The sequence below is a fragment of the Lepisma saccharinum genome, chromosome 27, assembly GCF_977018435.1.
Source record: "Lepisma saccharinum chromosome 27, izLepSacc3.1, whole genome shotgun sequence".
Classification (NCBI taxonomy): Eukaryota; Metazoa; Arthropoda; class Insecta; order Zygentoma; family Lepismatidae; genus Lepisma; species Lepisma saccharinum.
The window spans coordinates 23097609-23121598 of record NC_139255.1 but is presented as its reverse complement, the minus strand read 5'-3'; the positions used below and the strand labels follow the sequence as shown (position 1 = coordinate 23121598).

General features: G+C 40.6%; 1 protein-coding gene across 1 annotated transcript in view; it reads left to right on the top strand.

Moving 5' to 3' along the window:
* The window catches only part of LOC145980376 (dipeptidase 1-like), a 217116-nt gene that overhangs the window by 64417 nt on the left and 128709 nt on the right, over positions 1 to 23990 (top strand). The window contains exon 3 of the mRNA XM_083113440.1: positions 17143 to 17299. Coding sequence (XP_082969566.1) covers positions 17143 to 17299 — 157 coding nt within the window. The remainder of the gene's footprint in view (positions 1 to 17142; positions 17300 to 23990) is intronic.

The window sequence follows — 23990 nt, the reverse complement described above, 5'->3', positions numbered from 1 at the left end:
TATTCAGGGAAATATGTATTCGCTCTGCAAATATGGATTTCAGAAAATTGAATTTTACGTCTGAGTATACAGCAGAAACATCTCTGGGATTCCTCTCCATTACACCTTTTAGAGCATACGTATAATACATTAGAATATACATTTGGACGCACTTCCCTAGCAATAACCATTCCAGGCAGGAGCCATATTCTCCTGTATCATATTCTAAATAAGAAAAGGGAGAAAAGATGAGGCAGTAGTTTGCACACGTAGAATTGCTCCCTAAGTAGCAGTTACTGGGAGGAAGCAGAGGGAAAAGCCCAATATTGAGCTCTCTCTTCGCATGCTATTTCACCGGAGGGTGGGGGGTCAGATTTCAGAAACTGAAAGCAGGATTGGAACGAGGAGAAAATAAGGGCGATGAGGTTCGAGGGGAAAAAGTAGGAGTCCATATGAGGGAAGTACTTCTTTTAAAACTAGCGAAATCATTTTCGGCGTTCCGGAAAGTTTAAATTTCACCCTTGATATTTGCATTACAAGAATCGAAATATCAAATTTTCATGGAAAGATTCAGTTCCTTCTGCTAGAAGAAGTTCTCTTCAGAGGACGTTGGCTTGGAGAGATTTCAATACATACGAAGGATACTCCAGTCGATAAGTGCAGAAAGAAGTAGATTTTTTTTAAATGGAAACTTGGTTTTTCTGACGGAGAATATTTCAGAAGAGGTTTGTTTTTAGGAACTCTTCATATTGTAGTAAGCCCAATCAGGATGTGAAACAAACAATCTTGTCCTAGACAATCCGCCCCATTGAAAATAAAGATTAGTAATTAGTTTTCACTTGAAATATACTTTCTTCAGGTTAATATCGAAAACATACTCAAAAGCAAGGATAATATCTGTTATAGTGCATGTTTGTAAATGTTGCATTCTTCCTCTGTCTCTCTCTCTCTCTCTCTCTCTCTCTCTCTCTCTATATATATATATATATATATATATATATATATATATATATATATATATATATACACCTACATACCCACACACACACAAACACACACAGGTTGTAATTTTAATGGCGCCCACGTATCACAGAAACACAGAAACGTATCGAGGACATCAAAAGAAACAACATCTGTCCGTAATATTTTTCTCGTTGCTCGTCACTACAGTCGTACTAAAAAGCCATTTTGCCGCCTGATTGCTGACAATACAACACAACATTTGATCACATTTGTGACGTCATTTCCTGCGGCGAAATATCGCACGGCAGTGTTGCAAGGAACACACAAATTTTGGAAAAAATTACAGTCTACCAACCAAATTCCCACACAGCACACAAACGTCCAAAAGATATGCACTGGATATCTATTGGATATTTGTGTCGGAAGTTCTGGATATTTAATAGATATCCAGGAATGTCCAATAGACATCTACTGGATATCTGCTGGATATCCATTTGTTCGCATACGTGATATCGAAAAGTTATCCAGAAATGGATATGTTTTGGACATTTTCGGATCACTTTTGGACATGTTTTGGACATCAAGTGGGACGTAATCATTTCGATATGAAAGGATGCATGCAACAGTCAACCACCAATGTTTGTTGTTAATTTTCTTGCTCGCTCTCCCTTAAAATTGGCACTAGTCAAGTTGTATAGTTCAATAAATTAACTGATTTGTAACTACGAACTGGTAATGAGCAGGCTGGAAAGTTCATATCAAGTAACCGAACTCTGAGTGTGTCAGTTTTTCTTCACCATGGCATGGCATAAATCTGAGGTTTTGAAGATGAGTGTCGAGTTGGTTTTGTCCTTGACCCTACGAGAATTGTATAAGTGAAGTTTGTGTGGAATTAATTAAAAGTGCCTTTGGCTATACGTGGATCTTGTGTGTGCAACTGTCGCAACACAAGGAATGTTTCATATGGAAAATGTGTTTCATGGGCGTGGCATTGCATAAGTGTGTCTGAAGTTATTCGCTGGTCCCATAAGTTCTATTTCCGGATTTGTAAGTTTTGGCAGTGTTTGCCAAAATTTTTGGTGATCGTCTCGTAGCTGCTTGATCACTGGAGTTAATTATCCAGATCCTCTAAATCTTGGGTGCTGGCCGTATACATTTCGTGGCCTTTGATGATCCGAGCTGCTTTGCTTTTCACCCGTTCCAGTCGTTTAATATGTGAATAGGCTGCATGCTGCCAGGCTGGGCCCGTGTAAGTCAAGGTTGGAATGAAGTACATCTGGAGAATATGTATCCTCGTCTGTAGTTTGAGTTTCGGACTATGTAAACATAACGAAAAGTGCAAAGACTTTTCTTAGTCCTATGTTGGCCACATCTTGGATGTGAGAGGCAAACGTGAGTCCTCGATCTAGGGTGACCCCTAGATATTTAACTTTGTCTTCATGCCGCACTGCTTGCCGTGGTATGAAACTTGTCTGAGTTCATACTTTCTTCTTTTTGTGTGGATGACATACACTTTTCGCGGCGTTCACCTTCAAACACCATTTGCGATCCCACGCTTGGAACTCATCGAGTTGTTGTTGGAGATTGCGGTAGCATAAGGCTACTCAACGACTGGCTGCAAAGAATGCTGTATCGTAAGCGTACGTGACTTGGAAACATCTCTTTTAAGTTGGGACATCTGCTGTATAAAGCGTGTACACAAGTGGATAAAGTACTGCTCTCTGAGGTACACCTGCTAATATGAGCCGGGGTTGAGACGTTGCTCCTGAGAAGGAGACAAGGAAACTGCGTTTGCTCAGGTAAGATTGGAGGAGTCGGACATAGGAATCATGGAAACCCTGCCGTAAAAGTTTATATATGAGACAAGAGTGCCAGACTCGGTCAAAAGCCTTGCTTATGTCTAGGTAAACCCCTATTGTGAACTGTTTTCTATTGAATGCCGTTGTGATGTAGTCTACAAAACGGACCAGCTGAGAGATGGTACTGTGGTTGGCCCTAAAACCAAATTGCTGGTGTGGTAGGAGCGAGGAGGTTTCTACGTGTGTCATGAGTATCGAAAGTAATACTCTTTCGAAGAGTTTCCCAAGGTGTGAAAGGAGACTTATTGGCGTATAATTCTCCGGTTTGAGAGTACTCTTTCAAGGTTTTAGTAATGATTATTACCTTTGCCTTCTTCCATGCAGTGGGAAAGTACTCGTAGCATAGTTGTAGGATGGTATTGAATATGTGTGTAATGTATACAAGTACTTTGCAAGTGGAATGTCGCTGTAGTTCGGGTCGTATACCATCTGGCCCAGGAGCCTTGTTTTTAGGCAGTTTTCGGATTTCCATATGCTGATTATTCACTGAAAGGCAACTGAGTGTGTCATCCTGATATGCAGTATCTTTTGGATGATTTTTTTCCCCTTGGAGCAGAGAGAGTTCCAAAAAGTTTTATATGTGGGACTCTTTGTGTGTTGCCTCCTTCGCCTTGCCCATTGTTTTAACTAAATGTACATTTGGATACGAAGACTGCCTGTGATTTGTGAAGATCGGTGTAGCTGTGTAACTTCTGTACTTTCAGTCTCAGCTTTGAGCAGAGTATGTGAGACGTGAAACTGATAGATTTGCTGGGGTGTCTGAGGCCGATCATGAAGATCGAGAAGAGAGTTCTCTTCTTTTCTGAATTTATCCCAATTTGTCTCGCGTCTCAGAAGGGGTGGGACTCCTTGTGTGAGAGTACGGTAGGAAATTTGGAACATGACAGGCTCGTGGTCTGAATCCCAAACAAAGAGTACGTACGGGTCTGTGAGAAGTGACACACTTTTCTCATGACTACGTCTAGCACGCCAGGCCTGCAACCCAGCTTCGAATAGTGAGTGGATTTCCGGGGTACTTGGATAGTGAAGGTGGATCGAAGTATGTAGTCATGCAGTAGGTCAACTGCATTTTTAGGATACCGTGAATGCCAGCATGTATGCTTGGCATTGAGATCTCCGGCTAGTACCATTTTATTGCTAAGTTTACTTATGTTGTCATAATCATCTGATACAAGTCCCGCAGCAGGAGATCTGTATCCAGCCACTAGAATGAGTGAATCTCTGGGGATTTGAATGTGCACAGCCAGCGCTTCTAGACCGTACAAAGGTGGTACATGTATTTGCTGAGATGAAAAGTCCCTTTTCACTACTACTTATAATCCGTCTTTCGGTCTTTCAATTCTATCCAGTCGGTATATGAGATAGTTGGTGAATTTCCAGCCTTTGACTGTGTGGGAGAAGCGTGCTCGACTGATCAGTGCTACGTCTACTGTGTTATATTGAAGAAAGTGGTTAACGGTATGTCTCTGCCCTCTTAGATCATGTGCGTTCCACGGCATGGTGGTAAGTGAGAGGTGAATTTTCGACTGACAAGAAACAGCCATCGTGAATCACTTCTGCAGTGGTTTCAATATATGCGGTTGTTTTTGTGGCTGTGTCCGTAGCAGAGGTAAGGCGAGTAATAACTCTTTTAACATGGGTATTATTTTCCTTAGATTCATGCCTTTGAAGGACTAAAAAATGAGTTCAATATCTGAGGGTGATGAGTGGATTGTGATATATTTGTTATGGAGGGGCCTCTATGGGGATGGTTTTGGTTGGTGTGTGTCTAGACGGAGTGGCTATGTTCACGAGTTTTGTTGGTAAAAAGTGGTTTCTGCAAACGTTGCAGTTGTTTGTTGCGAAGTGATGGTTGGGGAAGATTATTACGTTTTCTTGTTGGTAGAAGTTTGAGCGTCTGTGTATGCTTTGAACACTGAACATTCTCTGAAGTTTGCGGGGTGATCACCCTGGCAGTTGGCACATTTGGCTGGGGTAGTGGTGTCTGTTTTGAGACAAGCCCTTGTCAAGTGTTCCGGTCCGCATTTGAGGCAGCGGGGCAGAGCTTTACATTGGTTTTGACCATTTCCCATTCGCTGACAATGATAACACTGTAGTGTGGTGGGTGGTTCGTATACCTGTACTTTAATTCAGTATAGCCAAGCCAAGAATACATTCTTCTTTGTATATATCGTGTGTGGTGGATTCTTTTGTACATATGATATGACTACTATCAACAAAAAAAATTGTCAGTGATTCCTACAGTGCCGCTACGTGCCTCTGATTGACCTGAGCGTGCAATGCCTCCCGATGCGTGTGCTACGCAGTTCACAGTAATGCACGACGACAAAGCATAACAGAGTTAGAATACTCTGTATTTATTCGCTGACAGTTATAACGCTGCAGTGTGGTGCGTGGTTTGTATACCTGTACTTTAATTCAGTATAGACAAGCCAAGAATACATTCTTCTTTGTATATATCGTGTGTAGTGGATTCTTTTGTACATATGATTTGACTACTATCAACAAAAAAAATTGTCAGTGATTCCTACAGTGCCGCTACGTGCCTCTGATTGACCTGAGCGTGCAATGCTTCCCGATGCGTGTGCTACACAGTTCACAGTAATGCACGACGATAAAGCATAACATAGTTAAAATACTCTGTATCTAAAAAGCTCCTGCACCACATTTTTTTTCGTAGACAGGACGGTAATGTTTAAGTAGTTTCAACTTTATTTAACTACAATCTTAGTTACACAATTACAAGGGAAATAAACATTCTGGTTTCCCCTTTCCCCCCGCACTAAATGGCGAAGTCGTAAGAAAGGGGGAACCATTTGTACAGCAATGGCACACCCCCAGCGAGCCCTCCCGCAACTGTGGCAAGGCTGACTCGTTGGGAGTGTCCAGGGTCAGGAAACAGTTATAACATGAAATATAGACAACACAAAAGAACACATGGTACCCTAGGGTACCAGGGCGTCGACGAGCCGGGTGAGTTCCCTTCGCCGAGTCGAGCGGTCCGGTGCGGCCCGGATGGTTTGCAGTCCCTGTACGAGCTGGAGCAGTCCAGGGATGACATCAGGTTGCGCCAGCAACCGGAGTAATTCCAGTAAAGACGCGTGGTCCACCGGGGAAGCTGGTGTCGAAGTCTCAGCTTGGCTGGTAGTCTGTCTCGCTGCAAGAGGACGTTGGGCTCCCCTGCGTGGTGATGGCTTCTGATTGGCCGGTCTAGAAGTAATGCGTGGACGGTGTTTCCGGGCGGGTGTCGTAACAGGAACGTCTTGTCGAATGCGCCTCTGAGTGACTGGGCGCTGTTGGTGAAATTGGGTTCGAGCCTCGTCTTTGATCCGTTTGAAGAGGGGACATCCCCTATAGCTGGCGTAGTGTTGCATGCCACAATTAGCACATTTGGGTGGTGAGTTCAGTTCCTTCTCTGGGCAATCAGTAAACTTGTGCGGCCCCGCACACTTTACGCAGCGGGGCGTAGTAAAGCAGTGCCGCTGCCCGTGCCCGACCCGCTGGCACGCGTGGCACTGTAGAATCTGGTGAGAGCGGTATTTTTCCACTCTGGTCAAATATGGGCCGATGCTGTCGATTTGAAAAATCTGTCGAGATTGCGGAATATTAGGCAAGACGACCATTACTAAGGGTAGTGGACGCCTGTTCTTGCTATGACTCGAACTCTCGGTGGCATGATTCTGCCGGTTTCGGTCTCTGGTGTTAAGTCTACTTACACTATGGACAGGGACTCCAAGTGTTCGCGTCAAATATGCTTGAAGTTTCGGGAGATCGAGGTCGAGCGGGAGGTCTCGGAGGACAACCTTCAGTTTCTCCGCGGCGGATGATCCATAAGCGAATCCAATGTGGTTGTCACGGAGGTTATCACATACTTTCGTGAATGCCTCCTGATAGAGGGCGGTGACTCTGCAACTCCCTCGAGTATAGCGGTAGGCACACGCGTTCTTGGTGAGCGCACGGAGCGTATCAGATATCTCGACGCTGGTCGTATTAAAGATGGTTATGCAGGGAGGCCTGCGTGTCTTTTTGGGCGGCGAGGTAACTGGCGCGTTACCTCTAGTCGTACTGCCAAGCTGACCGCTGTGCTGCGACTCGGTCTGTCGGTCGTTATCGAGCTCGCTACTGGTGGCTGCATCCCCCTCTAAGTTGTTGTGAAGTCGTTCTTTGCGGGCTATCTTCTACCTTTTCCCCTGATCCATGACTGGGGCGTTCGGAATCGTACATTCCCCTGGTTACCACGGCGTATGCAAACGTCCGAGGTCTTTACTCCTCGGCAACTTGGGTTTTTTTTTTTTGCTAGTGTTAACCCGTTGAGAGGGTTATGCCCTCACTTCGGTAAATGATTTCATTGTAAGTTATGTGTCTTTCATCATTTTGGATGGTCTAAGTGCTTTTTTATATTGCAGAATATTTTTTCTTATTAAGATTGGTGATTCGTATGTGTTATCTTACTTTTGGGCATGGTTGAGAAGATTGTAAATATGGATTTCGATATTTGGAGTCGGAGTATTGTTGGTACTGTTTAGGCTGTAGTGGTGGGATAAATATGGCATGATAACTGCGATGGATGATATATATCGTATTCGTGTTTCTGTGGGTCTAGATCATCTAGATAACATGAATACATGGTGAGCAGGTGTTGTAATGGCGTATAAATATGTGTAGGTGCTGCATCATGACGGATATCAAGATGAATGGTATTCCAGAATACTGGGTTTTCGGATATCATGGCTTTGTTTATGTATCGTTGGCGAAGGCTCTCGACGTGATACAGAATAGTCGGGAAGGAAATTCTGTCATACAGTAGTGCTGTGGGATAAGGTAATTTAATCCGGAAAGCCAATCTAAATGCGTGCCGTTCAAAGATTTCCAGTTGGTCGTAGAAGGAGGCAGAAGCGTCAATCCAAGCAATATGCCCGTGAGTGATGGCTGGGCGCAAGAACATTTTGTAGGTGGTTAGGACTGTTGTCGGGTGTAATCCCCAAGATGTACCCACCAGTTTCCATAATAGGTTTAGGCGGTTCTTTACCTTTTTCTTTATCCTTTCTAAGTGTGGGCGCCAGGTCAGTTTTTCATCTATGGTAACCCCAAGGTATGTTACGTGATTTGAAGGTAAGATGCGTCTCCCTTCTATTTTAATCTCCAAGAGTTTGGGGTTTCGGTGTACTTTGGAGAGACAGTGGGGAGGTAGGAAAACTACTGCCTGAGTTTTTGAAGAGTTTATTGATAGTTTCCATTGGTTGCACCAGCGAATAAAGGAGTCTACGGCCTTTTGGAGTGTTTTATTAATGGATTGAACTGTTTTCCCAAGAGTTAGGAAAGCAGTGTCATCTGCAAATTGGAATACGTGTGTGCTGGTATCCATGATCGGCATATCTGTTACATACATTAAATATAACAGCGGTGACAAAACAGACCCCTGTGGGACTCCTGTGTGCAAGAAGATGGGATAGGATGTTGCCGAGTTCAGAGAGATGTATGCCATGCGGCCTGCCAGGAACGAATGGATAAGGCGAATGTAGCATTGAGGAAGTTGGAATTTGTGGAGTTTATATATTAACCCCGAATGCCATACTTTGTCAAACGCCTTTTCGAGATCGAATAAAAGAAGACACGATGGCAAGGACTTGTTACAGTGGTTTGTTATAGTTGTTATCAATCTCATAAGTTGGTCGTTGAGGCTGATGGATGGTCGGAAGCCTGCTTGATGTGCAGGTAGGAGCTTCTTGGATGAAAGGTGTTGGTGCAATCTGCGTACAAGTACTTTTTCAAAGATTTTGCTGAGGGTCGATGTGAGCTGTATTGGTCTGTAAGAGGATACTTCGCGAACAGCTTTCCCGGGTTTGGCGAACAGCAGCATTTTGGAAACTTTCCATTCTGTCGGGAAGTAGCCTGTTCGTAGTATATAGGTATATATGGTGGCTAGGATAAGCAGAAAGGTTCTTGGAGCCTCTCTGACGAGTTGGTAGGTTACCGAGTCGAAGCATGGAGCAGTGTTTCTTTTCCGAGATATGGCGCATGCTATGTCTTCTGGTGTTATAGGTGAGGTTAGAGGTTCATTTTCATCCATACTATGGTCATTGTTAGGTTTGAGAGCTCGGTTATGTGGGTTTGAGACACGTTGTACTGTACGTGATTGGGTTGTTTTGTGTAATGGTTCAGTTTGTGGTGTGAAGATACCTTGAAAGTGGTGTGCAAAGGCGTTTGCTTTCTCTTGGTCGTCGTCTACGGATTTCCCATCGACTATAATGGGATATGTAGTTCTTGATCTTTTCCCTGTGAGTTTGTTAAATTGCTGCCAGTATTTGGATGGATGTGATGTATCAGTCAGTGTATTGCACGTTTTTATCCAATTCCTTCTTTTATATGCAATGATATAGTTTTGTACCGTGCGGAGGAGTTGTCTATGATGCCGTAACGCTTCAGGATTTCTTGTTACAACATACTCTCGGAAGGCACGCCTGAAAGCTGAAATCAGTTTTAGATAGTTCGGCGGTAATTTTGGTTTATATAGATTGATGGTTTGAAGTGGGATGGTAATTTTCGCAGCTTCAGTTAAGGCAGAAGTGAGTAATGGGACTACATCATCCAGATCCCTATCGTTTGTTGGCGTATCTGCGTTTTGCACGGAGTTTTCGATTGCATTACGATATTTTTCCCAGTCTGCTTGATCGTAGGAGTACCTTGTTATGAGAAAGGGTTTGTGAGGAGTTGGTGCAGGTGCGTCAACTGTAAAGATTATAGGTGCGTGATCGCTACCAATGGGTTCAAGTACATCCACGTTCCTATTTGTAAGGAGGGAAGTCGATGTAAGTACAACATCTGGAGAAGTACTGCTGATTGGTCTAGATGGTTTCGGAATTTGGTGGAAATGGCAATTTTGGCAGCTGTCTATATTTTGGTGAAATTGTCGCTTTTCGGCTTGTGGTCGACTATGGAGATTTATGTCGGCCATGATTATGTAATGCTTGTAGCTGTTTTCAATATAATTGATAAAGTTGTATGGTATAGGATGTCCAGGCCGGACATAGATGGTTGCTAGGGTAATGCTTCTGTGCCTCAGATATATTGTTGCTATGCTGTATTCCGGCAAGTTGAAATGCGGTGGTAATGTGTGTTCTCTGTGCGGATATGATTTTCGAAAGCCAATTGCAGTGCCTCCATTTGCACGTTGAGCTTCCTTTGGCCCATCATGTCGAATCATAGTATATCCGCTGATCTTGGGTTTGAGTTTTGGCGTTAGGAATGTTTCGTTGAGGGCGAAAGCTGATATATTCTTTTCCTGCAAGACAGTCTCAAATAAGTTTTTGTGTTTTGTTAAAGAGCGAATATTTAAGAAGAGAAAATAATAGCCCATGATTGTTATGAAGAGTCTGAAAACTGCTTTAGGATGTACTTGTGTTTTCAAGAGGGTTGATATTGAAATGTACATGTGGTCCCGTATACGTAGCGTGTAACTGCAGTTTGAAAAGTGTTTTTGCAGCGAGTATGACTTGGTCCAGAATATGTGTGCGTAGAAATGGCTGGATGTTTTGAGTTGTAATAGTAAAGAATCGTAGCAGATCTTCCACAGTGATTGGGTCCATTAGTGAATTTGCCGGTTTGGTTGAGCTATCTATAGTTCGGATGGGAACAACAAGCTCAGGGTGATTTGGTTCCGGGTTAGGTTTGGCTTGGCATTTATAGCTGTAAGTAGGATGTCCTTCAGAGCATGTGTTGCATTTAGGCGGGTTCTGGATGTTTGTACAAGTGTTGGTAGAATGTGGCCCAGAACAGTATCCACAGATTGCTGAATTTGGACAGTTGGTTGTAGTGTGCTGATTGTATGTTTGACAACGTTCACAACGCACTGGCAGTGGTGTTGACGTCCTGGAAGGTTCGACTCTGTGCTTTCGACAATATATATAGGCTCCATTGTGCAATAGTTCGTCCACGGTATCTTTATCTACTGTTAGTATTCGAACCATATAGGTTGGTCCGTTGTCATTTCGGATTCTCATGCACTTGTGGATGGTGTGACCTTCTGCCTGAATTTCTTCAGCGATTTCTGTGTCGGTGTATTCAGGGGGAACACCCCGAATCACCACTGATAGCATGGGTGCTCGTTTAGGCGGAGGAGGTTGCTTTGGACGTGTAGAGGTTAGTGGCTTCATATTGGCATTTGTACCAAATATTTGGTAGGAGGCCTTGTCTCTGATAATGGTGGAGAAATGTGGGTCAGTAGATTTTATAAGTATTCCGTTCCTGGTGAAGACGATTTCATTAACTGAAGCTCTTGGCACATATTTTAGGATTTGATTTAGGATATGTTTTGGCGTCTTGTATTTGGTGTCGTAGTTCGAAAGAAGGAAATTGTACAGCACTGGTGTCTGTGTGTTTACTTCGGTCTTGTTCTGTCTGGAGTCTGTTCTCTCTGGAAGTTTCTGCTTTTTGTTGGCAAGTGGTGACCTAGATCGATCGCGGGAATCCATGGAAGAGCTTCGGGAATTTGGGTTTTCTAGCTTGTTCCGGCCTCTGGCTCTGACATCTCTAGGGACAGTACCCCCAACTTGTTGGGGGAGCCCTTTATGCATCGCTTCCCTTGCACTACTTTGCAATCGGCGAGTGAGTGTGGAAGCTGCACTTTGCACGTGATGGAGAGAGTCAGAGTCAAAGTCTCGGAACAGACACTTACCAAACAAGATTTTAGAACCAAACAGCCAATGAGAAACGAGGACAGAAACCAGAGCCAACGGAAGAAAGAAAGGATTGGTACTGTGACCAGAGCTCCACCGGTGAATGTTTGGGGCTACAACCTAGTTGCGGCCACCTGAAAAGTGTCGTTCGAGCTAGATATCCCTTCGCAGCAAGGCGTTTAACAAAGTACCTCGGGAACACCAAACCACTGTGTAGACTGCAATTACCTCCAGTCGTCCGTTCCAAACGTACTGAAATTGCAGTCACAGAGAATGGTCCAAGGGGGTTTTCTCTCGACGCACTGACGTGCATCTTGAGAAGGGATGCTCCTGATTATATAGTCAAGAATCAGAAGGGTTGGTCATGGGAGATTCACATTTATTCACTGCATTACATTTTCTTCTCATCCTTGTAGCTTAATATTCATACATCTTTTGAAGGGTTTTAAAACACACTTTTTCATTATATTTTTAATCAAAACATACCATTATTTGTGTTACGAAAACTTAATTTATTTTATACATTTTGACAGTGCCATCTAGCGACTGCAGGTAACATCAACATCATAATGTATCCACATGTCACTTCGTAACATTGTATTTCGGTTTTATTTCATTTTGTCATTATTGTTTATGTCTAATGAGTATATCTATTGTTATATTAAATGGGTGTGTCTGCTGTTACATTGTTTAAAATTTGTACACACACACACGATAAGTACCATATAATTACTTCAAGCTTGCGTTCAACTTGCCATATCAAGCTTGCTACCGTAAGATTTCCGCAAGCTTGTGTGCTGTCTGGGAATATTCCTTGGATATTTTGAGATGCTATAAGCGAGCAGTGTATGCAGTGTATTGTATTCAATACATTGCATTCTTGTATGCAGTGTATTGTAGCGTTTCTGATTCTAACATTTTAAAAAGTTTCAATCCCTAAAAGTAGTAAATAACAAGAGGCTCACCAACAAGGAAAACAGTCACAAGCTGCTGATTCACTCAGGCCTCAGGCGTAAAACACACGAACTGAAATTGATGTGCATAGCTACTGTCTATGCTAAATATATATAAGGAACTGGTTTTCCCGGTTGAGCTAAGTAGGATTTACTCGATTTCAATCTCGAATTTATTGTAGCGTTTAGTAAGATTGAATCGAAATTTTCTGATTCTATGAAGAAAAATATTAAATCACTAAATATAACAAGAAAATAAGTTTATAAACGCTAATGCTTCAATGCAATTATTGTTTCAATTCCAAGATAAAATATAAAGAAGTATACGCAACGGGAATACTATGACCACATTTTCTAATATTCGAAAGATATCCTATTTATGCTCAGTGTTGGATAACAAGTTCTGGATGAGTACTAGACATGTTTCAGATATCAAGAATTGTATGTGTTTTGGATATTCAGTTTTGGTTGAGATCTGGCGACGTATTGGGTATTCAGAATTGGACAAAGTTTCTTACAACCAGTTCTACACATGTTTAGGCTGTGTATCAAATATCAAGAATTGAAGACTAAAATTGGTAAAAGCTGTAAGTGCCACAATAATTCAAAAACCGTTGTCCACGTTTAACTGTAAAATGTGCCATGCATTATAATGTGGTAAACTGGAAATGTGGCTGGTAGGTCTCTAAGTAGTTCAAAGGGCGTGTAAAGAGGTCACTAGTGAGCACGTTCTTACGAGCTGATGTGCAGAACGATGCTAATTCCCAACACTTTCGCTTTTGGCACTTACAACGTTTACCACTTTTAGTCCTCAATTTGTCGAGTTTTAGATGTCCAGTTCTGGATATTCTATAGACGTCCAATGGATATCCAGAAATTGATATCTAATGGACATCCAATAGATATTCATATTATCGATGGATCTCATCTGGACATTGTGGATATCCAATTGATATCCCTGGGAGATTTGTGCTGTATGGATTATTAGCTACAAAAAGAAGCGAGGAACGCTTCCAGTAGACCGAACATCCAGGGTATCACGACCTACCAGCACCAGAAGCCCAGCAGTCGTCCCAGGGGAAGGGGGAAGTGAAACAACTATACGAAAAACTGTAGGTAACGTATTCAAAAATGTAAATTAATTGGTAATATATAATTTTGTCTCTGCCATGTCAAATATCATCCAAACATTTTTTTTGACCTTACAGCTAGCATGTGGCTGTTCACGTACAGCTACAAGTAAAATATTTGCAAATCTTGTTGAAAGGTTGCATTATACAGGTTTCTGTCCCGATACATGCGTTGTGGTATTGTAGTGCTGATAGCGGAAGTATTCGATTGAGTAATTTGGTGTTTTAAGTCCAATTTATGCACATTAAGAATAATTGGGACTGGAACTACAGTTTAAAGTTATGATCCGATCCACTATGTGCCTCCACCGGGTATCGAACCCGGGAACCCTTGATTTAATGCGACGACGCTGCCACTGCGCCATCGTGGAAGCCCTCGGAAGTATTCGCGGTTCACGTTGTTACATTATGGCTGAAACACGTTCAAGCACACTAACAATCTAATTATGAATCGGTAGCGAATATACTACCATGTTCACAGATGAAAAATATTACAATTGTATGCGGTGCGTAGATAAACACTGTCGTCGGAGAAAGTGTTTCACTGTTACTTATATATATTTATTTTCAATCATTTCTGTCCCTTGACTCATAATTCGATGAATATACGAGAACATTGCATTACGTGATACTTACCTTTGGAATTTTGAGTCCTTTTATTTTTATTTTGTCAACTGTTCAGTGTGTCGCAGACAACGAGTATCAGAAGGGCGAAGTGGAAAGATTAAATTGTAGATGTCAACTTGGTAACGAGATTTTCAAATATTTGACAGTTGACTTAGAAACAAAATTCGGTATTACCACTTCCTTTTGAATAAGTTAATTTTCCCGTTGGGTTTCTGAACGCGTTTTCTAGCTTTGTTTTACGACACGTCATGTGGCTGGTTGTAGCTATATCATTGTTCACAGAATATGTGTGTTTCTGCCAACACTGGAACACACAGCTTCAAGACAGGAAATGGCATCACAAATGCGATCAAATGTTGTGTTGGGTTGCCAGCATTTAGGCAGCAAAACGGGCTTTTTTGAATGACTGTAGCGTCAAAATGACGAATCAACGAGAAAAATATTACTGAGAAAAGTTGCCTGGGGTTTCATTAAGTCTAGGGTATACGAAGTAAAAAGCAACTGATACAGCGAATAGCTACAGCAAGGGGGAGATAATGGCAGGTATGTTGGAGCCTGTGTTCCGGTGTACCCAAGAGAGGTAGCTGATTGACCTAGACTTAAATGCCCACCACATTGAAATGTATTGAGTTTGTCTTCTATTCTACAGTACTTTTCAGTTGTAATGTCATATTGGTCAAAAAAATGCTCTTTGACTGAAATGTCAGGATACTTTTGAATCACCCTGTACTTAGTTTCATATATTCATACTACGTTGGTGTTTATATCTTAGCAAGTGCAAATATGATGATTAAGAATATTCCTTATTACGCAGACAAGAACAGCCTGCATTAGTTTTCGCCTTAACTCGCATTAAATTGATTGGAAGTTGGAAAATGTTAGCTTATAGTATCATATATTACATAGTTGTATTTTTCTATCGGTCAATGCTTTACTTGTATCTTGAGAATGGACATTACAGGGAACTCATGGGAAGAAGTACTATTCAATTCAACCACATATACACAAATAACCTTTTTATCAAGATATTAATATTTCAAAGATTTATTTAACAACCCGGCTGAACACACCCTTGCCCCCAAACACTTCTACACTAGGAAGATTGTGCAGTCCCCAATCTGTCAGTGTGGTGCAACTGAAGGAACACCTGATCATAGTATATTTATATGTCGTCTCAATTTAATTACACGTTATTATATCTTAAGATATCTAAACGAAGCAGGTTATAATGGGGCATACTCGTTGTCAACACTTTTGAGTAATCCGAGACTAACCAACTTTATTACGAGAGAAAATATTGTATTATAAAATTATGAAGTGTAAAGCAAAAGTAACTTTTGCATAGCTGAAGAGTAAACACCAAATATATATTTATAAAAAGGGAAGAAAAATGAAGAAAGAAGATAAGCCCACACACTTACCAGGTCCCTGCCAATCACCTGTCAGGTAGTGTCAATTACCTGTCAGGATATTCCACACTCAGGAATTTCTTACAGAAAATGTTCTAAGATAATGACTGGTGCCTTCCTGTTGGTTTGGGTATGGACCTGTCTGGGAGTGTATATATAAGATGGTGTTTTGTATCTTTCATGGATTTATTGTGAAGTTTCGTCTGAAGAAGACCCTGTTAGAGGGTGGAAACGTTACGTTTTTAGTGTATATATTTTTCATACTATACATTTTGCCTTGGTCAGTATTTTAATGTTTTATGAACATGGAGACGTGTCTTAACTGTGTTATCATAAGAATCTTACTTCGAAAGGCATTACCTAATATTACTCAATTAGCCAATCTGAAGGATGTCTTTGCAGTCTGATTGACTGTAAAAATCTTTATTGTAAATGGTTAGTTTCGGGTCCTAGAGAACTACTATTTTTTCGCTTGAATTTGTTCTTTCGTGTATTGAATGTAATCACTATTTATTCTCATCATCACAATTAACACAGCAACGTTTCATTTCATTATAACTGAATGAACATATATCTATTTAATTAGAATTGCAGTTTGTTTGAAATTCAATACATATAGAAGAAACTAATGAAGCGTTTTGTTTGAAATGTAGAATTGTATGGTACCGAGACCTGAGTGCAATGCAGAAGTGGCGAAATACAGGTGGAAGCTTAGAAATGTTGCTATCACTAAGAATGGAGCGTGTGAAATGGACAGGCAAAGTAAGAAATTAAACTCTCTTTACAGATTAAGTGTCAGTGATGTAAGGGATGAAGAAAAGGGAATGGAATTGACTAAGAAGATGCCTACGAAAAGGTGAGCCTGAATATTCAATTAGAAGAGTTGGAAAGTGTTGGGGAAATAAAAAGATGCCATTTAATAGATGTTGATCCTGCGCTGATATAACGCATAGAGCACAACATCGGAAAGTCTGTACGTTGTATTGACCATGCCCATCGGACTGCTACACGGAGAGGGTTTCGCTCAAGCGCTCAATACTTCGCACGAACGACGCTAGATAGCGTATGGAATTGAGAGCTTTCTCTCTCGAACAGGCAAAACGAGTGGTATATAAACGTAAAACTGTAATTTGTCTGTAGTATTGGACCCACAAATATGGATCGTGAAGTAAAAGACGCAGTGAAATTGAAACTTAAGTGGACATAGCCATCATCTCCATGTTAAAATGTTGTTTAATTATCTTACCAATGCACAGGGGTATACGTGAAATAGATGTTTGTGGGGTAAAACTACCAAATGGAATACGTTACACATAACATGTCTACGATTTTGTGTTATCACATTAGAATGAAATCCCATTGAATATGTTCGAGGGTGGGAAACTCAAACGATTACGAGCGAGCGAAAGTTGTCGCATGCAGTACTCTAATGACAATTATGTAGATAACAATGAATGATTGAACATTTAATTTTAGTTTTATTACAGTTCAATTCATTTTACTTTAATTGAAGTTTAATAACATGAAATTCTGCTTGATCTTTGCAGGCATAACGATTTGCCGTGGAACGTCCGGAAGTTCTTGAGGAACCAGCTCCGCAACTTCCGCTTCAACGAGGATCTCCGCCAGGAGGAGCCTTGGTCGAAAAGCTCCTGGTCGCACACGGACCTTTACAGGCTGCGGCACGGGATGGTGGGTGCTCAGGTAAGCATCAGTCACTTAGGCAGAAAAACTTTCTCTAAATGCATGCGATATTCTTCCGGAAACACATTATTTGGTTGAGTTTCCATTGATCCGGGGTTGTTAAAAATGCAATTACTTTTTCTCTCGTAATATACAGGGAGTCCATATATTATTCACCCCATAAGTGTTGTCCATGAAAATCTTTCTAAGCCAGTGGAGTGGAGGTCTTACTACTAACATGAAGAACATCTAAAATATATATATATATATATTCCCTGTACTTGGCAACACTCGGTACCATCATACAGTGCGGCAAATAGTAAAACATTGAAAATGGCGACGGTGCATGAAAAGGCCATGTATGTGTTTTGGTTGTGGGAAACAAAATCTCCTAAACAGTTTAGCGCTTTGATTTATTTATGAGGGGTTACATGAAGTGAAGGAGATCGTCTACAGAGAAAGGTACGGATTTGTAAACGCTGACAGATGTTCAGATAAAACTTTGAAATATCATGTGGAAGCAATCCCACACACCCAGTAACCCTCCCCCTCCCCCGACTCCAAAGTTACGTATGTAAGCTGGGGTGAATTTTAAATTCGTTCACTTACTTGATAAAATATATTATAACTCGTAGACTATTTGACCCATTACTTCGGGTAACTTTTGTTTTTCAGCTAGAGCAACAAGGCATGTAACCGTGCAGAATTAAAAACACCAAAGGCAATAAGAGGGGTTGGGTGGGCCGCGGCCCCCAACTTTCAATGAAAAAAATTCTAGAAATGGGGAATTTGACCCCTCTTCCCTAGCTATTTGTGAAAGGGTGGCAAACTTTAGTCTTATTTTCAAATAATTATCCTTTCTGAACCGAATGAAAGTCGTTTCATGTTCCTGGGTACATTACATTATAGAATATGAGAAAAAATACCCATTTTTATGATTTTTTTAATTGAAAGTTTGGGACCGTGCCCAGCCAACCCCTCTTATTGCATTTGGCGTTTTGATTACTGAACGGTTGCATGCCCTGACGTTATATGTGAAAAACAAGAGTTACCCGAAGTAGATTGGTCAAATAGTCTACGAGTTATAAAACTTTTTATCAAATATGTGTTCGAATTTAAAATTCGCGCCAAAACGCCTCGGCGAAACCGAAAAAATGTTATAACTCGTAGACTATTTGACCAATCTACTTCGGGTAACTTTTGTTTTGCAGATAAAACATCAGGGCATGTAACCGTGCAAAATTAAAACGCCAAAGCGAATAAGAGGGGTTGGGTGGGCCGCGGCCCCCAACTTTCAATGTAAAAATCATTAAAAAATGGAGATTTTGCCCTCTATTCCCCCGCTATTTTGGAAAGGGGGTAAATTTTAGCTTTATTTGAAACGAATGGCCATTTATCAACCGAATGAAAGTCATTTCATGTTCCTGGGTGCATTACGTTATCGAATATGTTAAAAAAAGTCCCCACTCTTATGACTTCTTTAGGGGTATGTTGTTTTTTACGTAGAAAGCAGTGCAGAAAAATACACAAACATCGTCCATCTTGTGTCAGGGACTGCATATTTTGTTTACATTTTATAGTGGCATCATAGTCCTTCACCAGATATCAAACTCGAGTGACTTGCAAAACAGCACAGGTTATAACTCATTACTAGATCTGTTTAAAAAATAACAATAATGGTCAATGACAATGCCTTTGTAACGTACACACAAAGTGTCTCTTGCTTGCTGTCCGTGCTGAAATTTTTATGCTGTTCAACCTAACAGGATTCGAATCCCTGAGGGGCCAGGGACTGAGCTTTTTGCATTCCACATTTACAAACAATAATAACTTTGCTAGAAAGCTCAGTACAATAAATGTCATTTTTATCAATGTTTTAAGTTATGCAATGGTTTTGATATTATATTCATGTCCATTTCCAAGACTAGTTTTATATACATATCCAACTCTGCAGGTCGCTTCGCAACTTCTTGACCCTGACGTCGATCATGAGAATCTCGTCGTGATCGTCGCACTTCGTGTGGCCGAAGATGTCGTTAGGCATTGCTACTTTGCTTAGGTGATTCGCAACTCGACGAAGAGAGGGATGAGTTTGTCGTAATCGCCCAGGAACTCGACATACAGGCAATCGTCGACAGACACGTCGTCCTTGATGCGATGAATATTCTTGCCGAAGTAAACCTTGAACTCACCCACATTCTCCGGATTCACGATCATCTGAAGTTTGTCACTGATCGGAATTTGTAGAAATTTAGGTTGTTGTTGAAGACGTAAAACGTTTTTTCAACGTCGTCGTCGTAATTCGTACAAATGCTGTTCAGGTGGAAGATTAACAGTCCGTTGAGTTTGGACAACATGAATGGCAACAGGTCAAAGCTTGGCGATGTAGCCTGACTCGATCCTTCCATGACAGGCTGCTTTTTGAACCCGAACAAGTTCATAAGAATGGCTATTTTTTATATATGTTTGCGTAGAGCAAGGGTGTCAGAGCATTGTCTTAATTTGTAGAAGCATTGCTAGCTGTAGGGTTAGTTGGACCCCTTTCCTTTTTACAAATTAAAAATTGCATTTTCATTATGTACAGCTCTGTGTGTGTGTGTGAAACAGAGGTAGGTATCCATGTTTCCATCCATAGCATATGCACTAGTTACAAGAGAAGAAAAGAGGAAAAATATGCCCAGCCTGCCGAAATATTGCTTAAGATTTGGTTAACATGTGATAGATTGTGGTCAATATTGGTAATCGCTATTGAAATAATATATTAGGCAACAGCATGCTAGCTGCGCATTGCAGAGGAGTCAAAACGGGTAGGGGCATCAACACTGCACCACTCTTGCCAGTTAGGCTTTGTTAGTATTAAGTCATAGTCAGTGTTGTCAACTCCTATTTGTAGGTTAGCTTCGCCTGTAAAATATCATATGGTGGAATTTTCGTGGGGTAGGTTGACAACAGTGCTAGCCCCACGAGCCCCAAATGATGTCTTGGGGTTGGTCCACTGGCATTACTACACTACTACACAGGATGTGGGTCTACAGCCTAAGCGGTAAGACTTACCCAAAATCTGTTTGCGAATGTATAATGTACACCTATATGTGAGTAAAAGTCTCAACACAACCTATGTTCGGAAATCCAAAATGGCGACAGGAAGTGGGACTATCTCTGAAACCGTTATATTTAGCTGAATTCTGTTTACGGATATATAATATATTCTCGGATATCAGTAAAAGTCTCGATACAACCTATGCTCGAGAATCCAAAATGGCGACAGGAAGTGGGTCTACCTCGGAAACCGTTGCTTGTAGAGAGTTCGGGTTTTCTGTATTAGCATTGTCTTGATGTCCAAGTTTGGTGTTCCTAAGTTCAAAATGGAGGGGTTTGGTCCAATTTTCGGAATTATGGGTTTGTTAATGACAATGCAGTCTGATTCGGGGCTTCCATGATAGCCTGCTTTCTGAACCCGAACAGATTCATAGGCACGGTTATTTTTTATGCACGCGAGTTGAAACAACACGGCAATAAGTTGCCAATGTTGCAAATGGGGATTTTCGCCAAATGCTAAATATCCGAGAAGATAACCACATCACAGTAAGGTAAAATGTCATCCATTTTAGGTTAGATTAGATCGTAGGAGGCTTCGACAACACACACTGATTCGGTAGCTAGGGTAACACAATAAGGCAACACTGATTCGGTTGACGGGGTTAAATAAGTTGGCAACAATGCGAGCCCCACCGAGCCATATTTTCGAAAACAGCGTAAAAACCTACAATAAGCTGGCAATACTGTTAAATGTACATAGTAAAAAGCTATAAGTTGGCTATACTGTAAAATATTCATTGTAAAAACTACAAGTTAGCAACACTGCGAGCCCCACAGAGCCTCATTTTCAGACGCAGAACTCGGGCACCTACACTACTCACATTTTTATATTTTTTTATTTATTTCTTTAGACTCGTATAATAGTAAGTTGTGTTTCATCCGATAAATGGCAAAATGAGTAGATTAAAATATTAAATATAAGTAAAACATTATTAATATAAAAGTGATCGCTGATAAAACTAATAAGAGTTACACAATCAACCAAAATAAGAAATAATAAGAGAAATAAAAAAATTATGTACACGAGAAGGCGCGAGGGGTAACTAAGTCTCCCAATAATATTCAAATGGAACGTTTTAGTTACTGGATAAATTCATTTAACTTATAATGGAAACACATGGAAGTGTGTCTCTGCTATGTAGCCAAAGGGAGACAGAAGGAACCGACCTTCCTTCATCGACAACAGAAACTTCAATGGAAGAATAGGAGAGTGGACGGTACAGTGGGACCAGTCACGTCAACACACAGAAGAAAAAATACGGTTTTGTAACAAAGAAAATGGCTCAGATTCTCAGCAAAGAGGACGTAACAGAAAGCTGTGACGCCACACGTGGAAATAGCCTGTAAATTAAGTGGAATCGCCCCATTTTATTAACAGTGTAAGAACATTCATTGGATAACTTTGGTTAGAACATTCGTCCGAAAGTAATTTAAAGTAAAATAATATATAATAAAGTAACTTTAAAATAAGAGCGCACGTTAGTTTTACACTATTTGGAAGTACTTTAAATTTTAAAAATGCAATTCGGTTATCATCCGTGTGAATTATTAAATGACACATTTCAGCTCTGATTTGGAAAGGGGCAACATGAACCCACTAACTGGCAGCGCTGTCCATACTTTACAAGGGAGGAGGGATGTAAATATCAAACGTTTCCTTCAAAAAGGAAAGAAGGAAATTGGCACGTGTTCCCGGGATGATCAAGTGCTGAAAGAAAATGATAAACAATGCTATTCTGCCAATGTTTGTCAAAGGTTGGGTCAACTTTATGCTCAGATACGGTAATCCTGACTTAACCTTGATTTTAATGTAGTACACCATGTTACGGAGAAATGTGCTTTCATTACAGGTCGAACCCGGTACCCCATGATTACAAATACACGGTATTACCAAGATGCCATCGGGAGGTTCATTTAGATATAAACTCCGAATACAGAAGTGTAATGACCACAGAAGAAAACCTTTTAAAATATAATATAATATCCTTCAAATATAATATAATATAATATATCATATGTACCGGGTGGTCCTTTTATAATGATAGTATGGAATATAGCATGCAGAATACATCCAATAGAAAAATTGCACAGAAAAACAGTTTGATATTATTGAGGGGGTAAGTCAGTGCCACAAAAATTTCATCGCCGCCACCCACCCCTTAAGCGGGGTGAGGGTAAATGTGAAATTTCAAATAGAACACCATATTCGTTTTACATATTTGGATTCCGTGTTGAAAAAGAAGTATTTTTTGTGCGAAAAAAATTGCAAAAAAATTGCAACCTTCGAACAATTATAAACATTGTGTAGTTTCAGTTTAATTTTGGTCCCTTTATGTAATAAGAGTTTTCGTTTACGTTGGGAACATTGCAAAAACGAATTTTATTCAACAAATATGTGCAAAGAATTCGGCAAAAGACAACTGTTTGCAAATTTAAGTTTTTGTGTAACAATAAATAATAGGCCTATTAATTTGTTCCAACTCTTTGGTTTTAAGGAACAATTTCATATGAACAACAAAATTAAGTATGTAATGTTTAAAGGAGCAAATGTTGAAAATGATGACCGTTCTTTTGAATGCATTTCAAAACACAGTGTCTGAAGCTCCACACTGTTCGTCCCAAAATGTCAGGAGTGATAGAGGCACAAGCATCAATAATTCGTTGCCGCATGTTTTCTGGCGGTTTTGGAACAATTGTTTGAAAACAGGGTTTTGTAGACACATCCAAGGTCATCCTGTTCTGCTGCAGAAAGATATGCAGGCAGCATTCCAGTTCGCTTGGCATATATCATTTGTGCGTAAGCTTTCGTGCAAGTTGCATTGAGGTTGTGACTGTGTTGATGTTTCTGTGGGCAGTCAAGGTGAACCAGAAAATTGAGAAACCTGCTAATTGTTGAGTAAGTTATGATGTGTATGACACGTCGTTCCTCTTTGTACAAATTTGACTATTTTGTTTCCTTAATGACCTTTCCGTTTGTTCCAATTCTTATTGTTATTAATCTTAGTCTCTGTGATGTACATAGATTTCTTTAATGTTCAGTCCAATCACCAATAATGTCAAGATAGAAACTAACCTTTATGTACATTTCTTCTATGTTCGGTTAACAGGAAAAATACGATGGTGTTTGTTTTCTTTTCAGTAGGTTCGGGCGTGAAGATTGAAACAGTGGGGATTGTGAATTGTCATGTGCTGTTATTTATTTTGAATTACGTATGGATTTGAAGGGATAAGGCTTTGAATATTTCAAAGACGTTCAACACCATGCTTCCGTTATGTTAGTGAAAACGTGACTTTGTGTTTTATTAAATCTAGGAAGGATCTGAGAAGTGTTACCCGTACCATATTTGTGTTGGAGTGAAATAATGTAAATGTCTCCCCTGTATCTTGGCAGGGTACCAATGATTTAGTAGTATCAAGTTTGTCGAATTGAGAAGTAGGTTTGTAAAATGGTGCGTATGTCAATACAAGCAGAAGTTGACATCATTCTGCTTTACGGAGAAGCACATCAAAATGTTGAAGCTACAAGAACTTTGTACAGCAATCGATTCAAGGACTGAGATACTCCAGGCATTGCAACCTTCTATCGCATAGTGAAACAATTCACGGAAACTGG